General features: G+C 35.1%; 1 protein-coding gene across 1 annotated transcript; it reads left to right on the top strand.

Annotated features, from left to right (window-relative positions):
- The first annotated feature begins 259 nt into the window (after positions 1–259).
- Positions 260–1,126, top strand: LOC144845666 (inactive tyrosine-protein kinase transmembrane receptor ROR1-like). Its single transcript, XM_078703094.1, has one exon. The coding sequence runs from the start codon at positions 260–262 to the stop codon at positions 1,124–1,126; it is 867 nt and encodes a 288-aa protein (XP_078559220.1).
- Positions 1,127–12,057: the final 10,931 nt, after the last annotated feature.

The raw sequence follows: 12,057 nt of genomic DNA, 5'->3' as shown, positions 1-12,057 counted from the left end.
GCAACGTGATCGTAGTGCGGCGTCATCATCCTCGGCATCTACCGCTTCTCCATCCCGGTGTATTTTAAAAAAACCAACATCCGCGTTATCAACTGGTGAGCTTTCACAAAGGAAATGTTTGGGTAGTGTTCCATCATCTTCTTCATCGCAATGGCCATTGTCATCTGTAAGTAGCTTCGATAGTGCGTCGACAAGTAACACCACCACCTCACCAACATCCGTCCTTAACTGTAGAGATGTTACAGCAAAACTTTCGGAAATGCTGCCGCCTATGAGGTTGTTGGATAGCACATGCGTCTCTCACCTTTGTAATCCCGTACGTCTTGGGCAGGGAAGTTATGGACGTGTTGACTTGATGTCATCAAATCTTTTTCCAGGTCATCAACTCCTTGTCGCAGTCAAAACGGCCTTTTTGGATAGTTATAACAATCCTGATGAAGCATGGTACCAGATGGTTATGGAAGCGCGTGTTATGAAGTTTTTATACGATCTACCTTCTGTTCCTCAAGTCTTTGGCGTTTTTCGCCAAGGTCAAGTATGCTGTATGGTACAGGAGTTTATTGGCAACATTCGCAGCATGTCCAGTACAACATTTCTGCAGGTATTGCAAACAGGACAACCTTCATTAAGTGCGCTTGAATGTATGTCTATGGCAATAGAAGTGGTCACTGCCCTCAATACCATCCATCAAAGAGGACTGCTTCACAATGACGTAGCGCTTAGAAATATCTTAATCCACCACGATGGAACAACATATAGAGCGAAGATTACAGATTTCGGGATGGCATGCAGACTGCAATACCCAAGAGAACATAAGAAGTTAACCTTTTCATCGATGGATGAGGGCCTGAAGTTCCGACAAGATTATCCAGACTTAGCACCAGAAAAATATCTTAATGGTGCTTGCGATTCAGTTAAGGGTGACGTGTATTCCGTCGGTCATGCTTTGAAGATCATAGCACTAGCAATTGGAAGTAGGGAGATGATTGACCTTGGACAGGCTTGCACGGCATTCAATGCGGATGATCGACTATCTCTAGGTCTTGTAATCAACATCTTGAATACCATCCAAGAAAATGAAAAGATAATTCCAACATGCCGGGGTATTAACCAGCGTTTGATTTAAACATATTTTTTTATTATTCACATTCGTGGCGTTCAAATATTAAACGAATAATATAGTAGTAATATTGATAATATAAACATCAGTAATAATATAAAAAGCATATTCATCAATGTTTGTTTCTCTCTCTTTAAGTTTCTTATGTTCATGCTTAAGTTTTAAAAATAAATATAATAGTATATGTAACAATAACAATATTAAAAACGAACCTGTTGCTATTGGTAAGTATTGTATCTAAGTAAGTATATACGATTTTCTATTAATTATTGTGTATAATTTCCAAAGTTAATACATTAAAAATGTAATGTAAATAACTAGCTAGATTTGTCACTATAATAATTCTTTTAATATATAATTAATAATGCTAATGATTCTATATTGAGAAACATAAAGACACCCTCGCGTTCATTGTATCGCAAATATTTTTCCTACATTAGTTATTATATTAGTTATTATAATGTGTTAATGCTATTGTATTATTTTTCTATCTTAGTTTGCCAACGAAACAGCAACTACAGTATACATGACGTTTATTCAGGACAATCCTTTAACACCTCATAGGTAAATTACTAACTGTATTGTATTTAAAATAATTTTTTTTTTTACTTTTAAGATTTAGCATACTTAAAAAAGTACTGTAGGCCTACAGTTAGTATAACTTTATAATTTGTTTTTTTCTTTCATTTTCACGAAACCCTGCCACGACTGATATCTGGGATGAATACCGGTAAGAATATTCAATCGCAATTTTAATTAATTTCAATAAAAATAATATAATTATTAACTTAGTAGTTTGAAACTTATAAGTTAATTTTTATAACTCTGAATTCTTTTCTTTCGATTTATACTTCTTTTCGAGGGCACTACTCTACTAGGAAATCGACTTGGAGATGATGTTTAAGCAAAAGTTATATATATTTCATGTAAAACAATCACATTCGTTATTAATTTAAGGTTGAGTCAGGCTTAACCTAGTTGAATTTAGCGTTTACACACAAATATTATTGTTTCATAGCTTGGTATTTTTTCCCTAGATTTACGGCAACCACCACAACAACATGTCCCCGAAATGTTAGGAGTAAGTAATTTTAACCAATCATATATTTCGAGTCTAGCTTGTAACTGTTAAACCAAACGTTTTACTTATAAATATTTGTTTATAGATTTATATATTTTTTTCTTTTCATGTACGACGGGAACTACGACAACCAAGGAATTAATGCAAGATAATGTTCTCAACATTTTAGGTAAAAACAACAACTTCGAGTCTAACTTGCGACATTTTAACCATACAAATATGTATGTTGTTTATAACTTTTATACACTTTCTTTTCATGTACGAGAACTACCACAACTCATCACCAAGGAATTAATGCAAGATGATGTTCTCAACATTTTAGGTCAAAACAAGAAATGACAGTTAAATTTCAGATCTAATATGCGAAATTTTAACCATACAAATAGTTATGTTGTTTATAACTTTGTATTATATGTAATTCTGTTTTCTTTCTTTTCATGTACGAAAACTACCACAACTCATCACCAAGGAATGAATGCAAGATGATGCTCTCAACATTTTAGGTAAAAACAACAAATCACATGCAGTAAAACAAGTATAATTTTAACCATAAAAATATTTATTTTGTTTTTAACTTTGTATTATATTATGTATTTTTTCTTTCTTTCTTTTTTCATGGTTTTAATGAGCACTTCACGGGTACAGTATTTAATTTTCTTTTTTTTTTGTCAACATAATTTGTTGCTTTAGGTCTACGTGTAACGGATTGAACAGAGTAGACCTAAAGTATTCAGTATCGGGTAGTGCATTAGTAACAGAGTTGACCTAATAATAATTATTATGCCTAATAGATCAAACGATTAAGGAACTTCTTATTTAATACAATACTGTTTGGTAGTTTAGAATACCATGCCACATAGTGCATTGGTGTACACGATCTAGCTCATTTATTAAGCTGCTTTCACACCGCGCTCGGATTCTTGAGGTACCATGATAAAAATATCATGGAAAATGGGTTCAGTTGTAAAGCATATGAATCGTTTACACTGAATTCGTACGATTTGAGTACGTACATGATTCGGGTTTCAAATTCGTAGCGATAAATCAAGAAGCCATTTGTTTTCTGAAATCGTACGATTTTTTTCTTTTGTCCAATCAGCTTTGAGTATGAATGACCTTGCTTAACATCGGATATCAGATTTCTTGATCGATGTAAAAGCACGCCCAATGGTAGAAATATTTTTCTTAGGACGCCGGACCGAATCCGGGCGCGATGTGAAAGTGGCTTAAGGAGTTTTCGGATTACTACGGATTTTGTAATTAGTAGTTTGTAATTACTACGGAAATTCTGCCTAATTTTACGGACGTAGAGAAATGAAAAAAAAAATCCACTGACCGCCGTTAAATTGTGCACGGTTAATTTTACGCTGCAGTCAGTCAATTTACATATAGACTCTTCCAACACTGGACTTCTTTAACGGACGTTAATGGTTAATATATGCCTATGATAAAGTGGGATCTAAATTTTAATTTAGTGGCAGAAAAAAACATTTAGTATGAAATTAAGGGTGTTGCCCGGGCAACTGGGGCAACACCCCTGCGTCCGCCCCTGTACCACATACTCTCAAACCCTTCTCATTCTCTAGCTCCCTCAAGATCAACTCGCTATAGTAGTTAAACAAGTCTGGTGACATTACACACCCCTGTCTCACTCCTCTTCAAATACTTGTGTAGTCACTGCACTCCCCATCTACCCTCATGCATGCAGTCTGATTCCAGTACAAATTTTGCAACAATCGAAGATCCTTTCCATGTAGGTCAAGCTTGCTAAGTTCTTAAAATAGCTGCTCATGCCATACTTTGTGAAATGCCTTGGTGTAGTCTATGAAACACATGTATACATATTTCTGCATCTCCACTGCCCTTTCAGTTATCATTCTTATCACAAAGATGGCATTCCTGGTGCCTGAATCCTTTACAAAACCAAACTGCTCACTCCCAATCTCTGGTTGTAATCTACTTCTTGCTCTCATAAGTAGTATCCTCAGAATGATCTTGGTGACATGACTCATGAGGATGATTGTACGATGTTTTTCACACTCTACAGCACCTGGTTTCTTCGAAAGGGCAATAAAAATGGACTTACTCAAGTCCTCAGGGAAACTTCCATCCTCATATATCTTATTGATCACTTCCGTTAACTTTTCCACTCCATACTCTTCTAATGCCTAAATCATCTCAATGACTACACCATCCGGTCCTGCCGCCTTATTCTTCCCGAACATCTTGATTGCTGTTCGTACTTCTGCTTTCAAGATTTTTGGTCCTTCTTCTGACTCAGGAAAGCTTGGCATTGCTTGTCTAACATCAAAAAACAGCTCCCCGATATACTCTGTCCCACTTTTCAACAAGTATCGTTCCATCCGTTGCCTTAATGCATCCAGAGTTTGAGCAGCCAGACTTCCTTCCAGTGATCTCATTAAGTCTCTGATAAACCTTGTGGTTGTTGTTCTCTAGTCTACTCTCAATCTCCTCACACTGGGTGTTGAGCCACTTTTCTTTTGCCTCCCTGCACTTCTGCTTAATTTCTCTATCTAGATCTTTATACTTGATCTACTACTAATCTTCTGTCTATCCCTCATTATTGATAGTATCTCTTCCGACACCCATTTTTTCTTCCTTTTTCTCTCTTTCTTGGGTAAGGATTATTGGGCTGTCTCAACAAGGATGTCTCTCATTGCATCCCACGTAATCTCTTCACCTTCATCTACAAGGATGTCAAACTTAATCTTCACTTGAATGGAATATTCCAAACGGATCTCCGGACTGTTTAGCTGCTCAAAGTCTAATTTCTGTACATTTTTTTGCTTTCTTCACCTTTTTAGTCGCGTGGACGCGACTCTATAGTTCACTCTGTCGGTCTGTCTGTCGGTCCGGTATCACTATGCGTTTTATCGCTTTTCTGTACTTTTTGAACTGTTTTGATGTACAGAAAAGTTTTAAAGTACATTACTTTTTGAAAGTTCATTTTTTTCTGAGTTTAAAATGGTATTATTTCAAGTACTTAAAATGACGAACGGTAATTTAATAACACGTACCTTATCTTAACGCAAACACCGAAAGAACGAATGAGCTCCTCGTGGAGCATATTTAGCTCTCGTAGTGTATTATGATGCACGTGCACATATAGCGCATCTCGAAGCGTTAAGTCGAGTCACAACAATATTGATGAAACGCGTAATAGTATTGCGGTAATGATTATTCATTCATAAAGGTTATGAAATAATCAATTTAAACAAGTTATTACAAAGTGAGACAGCAGTTATTACAAAGTGTGAGTAGTTGATGCAAGATAAACAAGGGAAATGATCTGCTATGGCAATCACAAAGAAGCTTATGTGCTTATACATGAAGCAGATGCTTATAAAAGAAACAAGGCCAACAGCCATAAGTCGCGTGCTAAAACGCATAGTGATACCGGACCGACAGACAGACCGACCGACCGACATAGTGAACTATAGAGTCGCGTCCACGCGACTAAAAACTATATTTAAATATCAAATTCATTAATAAATAGGAATGGATTTACTAATTACTTTATCATATTATATAATTTTCTAATAGACGTTTTTTGTACAGTTTTCTAAATACATGAACATTTGTGGAGCATTTAAGTTCAACGGAGAGTTTATTCCATATTAAAATTCCTTTATTTGATAAACACATTTGTTTTAACGTAGTTTTGGTATTAAAATGTTCATGCTGTCTGATATTATAGTTATGGATATCTTTATTTTGTTTAAAATACCGTTGGATTATAGGAGGAAATTGGTCTAGTCTATGGGCTTTGTACATTATTATGGCAGTATTTAATTCAATTACATCAAATATATTTAATGTTTTAAATGTATACAAAGTTGGTTTAGTGTGAGCTAAATAGTCAGCTTTATAGACAATTCTAATTACCCTTTATACAAATGCTGTAATGTACTTTTATAAGTGTTACCCCATATGTCACAACAATAATTAATGTATGGTAATGAATTATACAGAATAAATAATACACTACTTTCAAGTAGTTTTCTTAATCTATAAATTATACTGATGTTTTTAGCAATTTTTGTTTGTATGCGTTTAACATGTTTTTTCCAATCAATTTCTATTCCAAGAAATGTAGTTCTATAAACCCGGTCAATTTCAACATCGTCTATTGTTACTTTGGTTTCACATGTAACGTTTTTGGAATGGAAGATTATATAATCTGTTTTTTTAAAGATGTATTGTCCCTTGAAACACAAAAAAATGAAGGTCAAAATATTCTAAATTTAAATTGGCCATATCAAAGTAATATTAAAGTTATTCACTTTAAGTCGAAAATTCGAGCCAAAAGCAACAAGTTTACGTAATTAACAGGTAAATTAATTTAATTACATTTCTTCTGGAAAATCGTCGCGAGCGAAAGTAAACAAAGATTTCAAACCACGAGTATGCATTATGCATGATGCTAATTAGGATTGTTTACAACTCGTCACAGTTGAGAAGGTGTTTTCACACAGATCTCCAGGAAATTTTGTGATTATGCATACAGAGTAGCCAAACAAGCGCGTTGCATTATGAGATATGTTTTGATCGAAAACTTTGACTTCCAGTCAAAGTTATTTTTTGAAACGTCAGCTGTATTTCAGTTAAATGATTTTTTTTTTGACTAGTTTTTGGTGAAAGTTAATAACTATTATGATACTTCAAAATGGCACACTTTTTTGTCGAAATATTAAAAAAAAATATTTTTTGGGAATTAGTCAAAGGGACAATACATCTTTAACGTTTAACGAAAGTTTATTCACTGCGAACCATATATTAGGTTTATTTAACTCATTACTGACAATACTGCAAACTTGTTTCAAATTTTTGCCTGAGCAAATAAGTTTGTATTATCAGGAAATAAGATAAAATTAAGCAATGACGACACACGATAAATATTATTTATGTACAGCAAGAATAAGGAAGGCCCCAAAATTGAACCTTGCGGTACACCGCATATAATTTTTATAGGATCAAACATTTCATAATAAACTGATACTATTTGGATCCGTTTGGATAAATAACTTTTTAACCACCTTGAAGCCACACCTCGAATTCGATGAAAATCTTGACTTTTTTAATTCAACTGGCCATATTATGACGGCATGCCATCAGATAGACACACTTTTTATATGAATTCATATTCAACAGCGTCCAAAATAAGTTTTAATCGAATCACGTGGGTCACTTTTCATTCCGATGATTAAAATATAGTGTATAGATGAAATTATACAGTATTCTCTATTCTCATTTTTTGATATGATGACGTAATAGAAATTTCAATTTTTGTAGCTCATGAACGTGAACGAGAATTGATTGAGTAAGAACATATTAAAGTCTAGGAGAAAATGGGGTACGCATTAGCGCGATGCGCTCTGTTAAATGGGATTAACTAGTACAAAAGAGAAAAAAATACTATTTAAAAAAAATTCGTGTGGCCATCCGGTAGATGCTAATTTTACATGAATTGATATCTACAACTCATCAGCTTCCATAGTACATTAAAAAAAATAGTATCACCAGCCATCTTATTTTTTAGCGCACAATTATTAAAGTTTAACGTGCACGTGCGTCGTTATTTTACAATTAAAGTTTTAAAAAATGAATGAAATCTTCTACAGAAGGTATGAAAAACAAAAATCAATTGCAAATATAACTTTTCTACGTTTCGTACGAGCTGTACGCACAAATGCGTGCACAAAACGCCAACAAATTTGAAAATTTTGAAATGCTCAAATGACCTGAAATGTACGCGAAATTGATTAGAAATTAATTTTGAAATTTTAAATACGCGTCATCGCGTAATTTTTTTGCGTAGCACGCTATTTTTATTATTTTGGCATTGCTCCATATTATAAAGTACACGTAAAGTTTAATTTAAAAATGAATTTTTGTTCAGAATTTATGATCAACCTTAACACTTCATAAAATCGCGCGTAAGATCCTGACAATGACAATGGGTTATCCGCCAATTAATACAGTGGGCGGATCCAATATTCGAATATGGACAACATTTAACACTGATTTAACATTCATCATTTACATTTTAGCAAAATTGAGGACTGCAAAGATGAAAATCCACTCCAACCCCCCGCGGCCATTTTCACATTACAGTATGGCATACTTATTTTATGCATTCATAATTATAATACAGACAAAACGAAAAACACTAAATGCATTGCTGAATCAATCAAAATTGTCAGAAGGTACTTGGATTAAATGGAGTTAGAACACGGTTAATAAAACAATGCATTTGTCGGACGGACTGCGGCGGTTTGATAAATTGACGTAATTAACACCTTTCGTTTTCATCGATTGATATTTTACTCTATTATGGGTTTGCAAACCACTGTTTATGCTACATTGCATTAATGAATATATAGGAATGCTACGAACATAGACGGCTGTGCAGTGGTGACATTGTAGCTTTTGCGGATGGTCTTAACACTAAAACTAGGGCCACACCACAATTATCCGTTTGGTATCATACCATAATAATCTGGACCATTGATCGGTATTATGAGGCATCTGGTGAGCATCCGACCAACATAAATTTAATGTGGATCTAATGTCTATAAATGATCACACAACTGCGCAGCAATTGGCATAAAATATAGTATACAAAATATTTCACCGACAATACTGCGTAGATTTAGCTGAACATTAAAGAGAGGATTATTATTACTCGCCGTACAGATATTTAAAAATATTGAAGTCGATTAGGCGGGTTATTGCAGAACATAAGTCGATAAGTTAATTTCCCGTGAACTATTTTACTTTTTTTAGAACGACAGAAAAAACGCTTTTGGATATGAAATTAGAATGAAGAGAAACGAGAAACACCTGCCTCGCATCGCGTCGAGGAAGTGTTATCAATTAAACGATTATCAATCTCGTTGAGAGGGCGGTCATGCGCATATACGAGTTATTTTAGCGCATAAATCAGGCGGAGTTGTTTACACAAAATAGAAACGAACATCACAGACGCTCCTTGGTTGTGTTTAACTACAAATTTGATATTGACGGCCTATTGAATGTTATAGTTTTGTTTTATCAGAACGATTGCTTAAGATGGCTTTACACAGGGCAATTCGACAAGAAAGAACACAACAAGTTATGTATGTATTGGCAACACGCAACAGGACGACGAATAATGGAATCATCAATGCTAAAGATGATGAAACGAAAACGCCGCTAATACTTACTTGTGAGATTGAAAACACAAACACTGCCGCTTGTATAGCTCGCATGCTACTAAAATGCGGTGCACAAGTTGGTATAGCCGATGGAGATGGTAAAAATGCTTTAACCCATGCTTGTATAAGAAGGCGTTACGAACTTGTAAAAATGTTCTTGTCCCAAGTTGATTATGATTTTAATATGTTGGATTATGATGGAAATTCACCTCTGCATCACGCTGCAATCTCTGGCGAAGTAGATATTGTCACAGAAATGGTAACAGTGTTGAAAAGGAATCACTCTTCAGTAGATCTTTCAAATAACTTAGGTGAGACACCTCTAATGATAGCATCAAGACTAGGATTTCTTTCGTGTGCAGAAGTTCTGATAACTGTAGGCCTAGCGTCACTTTCAAAACGTGATAATATCAATTTTAAGAACGCTTTGGAATGGGCTCAAACGAATCCAATAAATGTTAACGTTAACTTAGACAGAATTTATTGTAGTCCAACTCAGCAATTACCACGGTCTTATTCAGCAACAAATAAACAAGTTATGTCGGAAAATGAAGAGGAAACTAAAAAATCAATGTCAACGTGTTTGGCGACGGCATACCGTATTTATGAAGTTCAGAACTCTGCTTCTTACAGAATGAGCGCAACTACTCCACGAAAAAAGTCTACACCAGCAATATTAAAAAGTTTCTTTGACTTCCATAAAGATGGCACATACTCTATTGAAGACGTCATGTGGTTAGTAAATAAAACTAAAATGCATCCTGGAAATCAAATTCCAAAACATCTTCTAAGAAGGCATACAGATTCACGTCTTTCTTCCCACAGTGTATCCAATTGTTCTCAAGTGGATAGCTCCTCCGTTTTAGAAAGTTTATCACTTGACGTCAATTCGCGTCTACGTGAAATCTCGCCAGACTATGAGACGTCTGATAGTGATTTAGATCAAACAGATGATGTTTTCCACAGTGTAGATGTTCATGCTAGAAGTAAGAAAATGTCAAGTATAAAACATCGGCGAAAAGTTTCCACCAATATTGAACGGTCTGATTCGGGTATTCATGAAACGGAGAGTTCAGATGAACCAAGCCAACAACTACCGAATAATCTAACAACACCTGTTACAAAGAAACGATTATGTTCATTTACAGATATAAGTATTTTAAAAGTTATAAAATCACCTGAAACAACTAACAAATCGCGAATTTCACAATCAACAAGTTTGCGACCTGAAAGTACACCTAACCGAAAATACAGACCGCACAGTAACCCACTGGATGATACAATCTTGAAACCTCATAGTGCATCTGTGCTTCATACAAAGGCTGTATCATCTCCTAGCATTGCGAGATGGCAAAATGCTGTCTGTAAAATAAGAAACAAAATTCAGAATAACGTACGTTTTAATTTAGAATCGAGAAGTTTCACTCACTCCGTTAGACCGCGAACTGGCTCGAACATCAGGACAAGTAGTGCACCACCACGAAAGGAATCGGTATATCGACGAAATTCAGAAAGTAGTAAATACTTTAATCCAGCACACCACAAAGATCAGGAATTTACGCTCAGAAATTCACAATCGACTCCTGTGACTCCCGGACTTAAGACTCGCTCAAGAAATAAAAAGGTTACGTTGGATTCTCCCAGTTCATCGACCAATTCGGGACAAAAAGCGAAAAGAGAAACTCGAAAAGAATGGAAACGTCAAAAGGAAATAGAATCTGAAAATCGACGAAATGAGTTAAATCGAAAAATTGATTCTCTTCGTTCAGATTTGGAGAAAATGGACGCCAGAAGGCGTTCTAGAAATTACCACCCACGGTTACCCCAAAATATGTTTTCAAGTAATAACATTAACAGTATCGAAAAGACCATTGAAAGATCTGCTAGGCATTCAGAAGACGAAATAGAAACATTGGCTACAGACGGTGTCTCTAACAAACCTCTATTGACGAGTTCTAACATAGAAGTACGTGTTGCTTTTGATTCACAGTCGGGGTGGTCATCAAAGTATCCTACAGACTCGACCTCTTCGTTGACATCAAGTATGTCACTACCAAGTTTAGGTTGGTCTTCAAGTTCAGAAGATTTGTTACGCTCCGAAGAATGCAAAAACGATAAAACATTATGTTTAAAAGAGATTTCAGAGCTAGAAAAACAAAACAGAAAACAAAGGCTTCGACAAATATCTTCAATACGCCGACCTGCGCTAGCGCCGAAGAGCCAGATATCTGGAAAACAACACTTCTACTCTGGTTCCGAACGATTTCGACCACCAGTATTGACTGAAACCAAAGTGTTTGAAATTAAAAATAATGCAAAGCCAGAAAATGTTCATTTGTATCAAAAACGCTACGTCAAACGATTCCAGCAACACCCATAGTACACATCTTCACAACCGTCTTAATTAGGCCTAATATGAATAGTTAGTTTTATTACTAATGCGCTAATTCGCGTATACGACCGAAAAAGCGTTTTTTGTTTACTAGTTTACTGATTCAGTTAACTATTATGAACATTTGTTTAACAACATATTTATAAAGGATTTCACAAGCAGAAAAGGAAACTCTGTCGCCCTGTCTTAATTTAAAAAAGTTTAGTTTTGTGAAAAGAAATGAGATCGATATATAGCTTTAAATGAA

Source organism: Antedon bifida, chromosome 6 (genome assembly GCF_963402885.1).
Source record: "Antedon bifida chromosome 6, ecAntBifi1.1, whole genome shotgun sequence".
In the NCBI taxonomy this organism is placed as follows: Eukaryota; Metazoa; Echinodermata; class Crinoidea; order Comatulida; family Antedonidae; genus Antedon; species Antedon bifida.
This window is presented reverse-complemented; position numbering and strand designations above follow the sequence as displayed.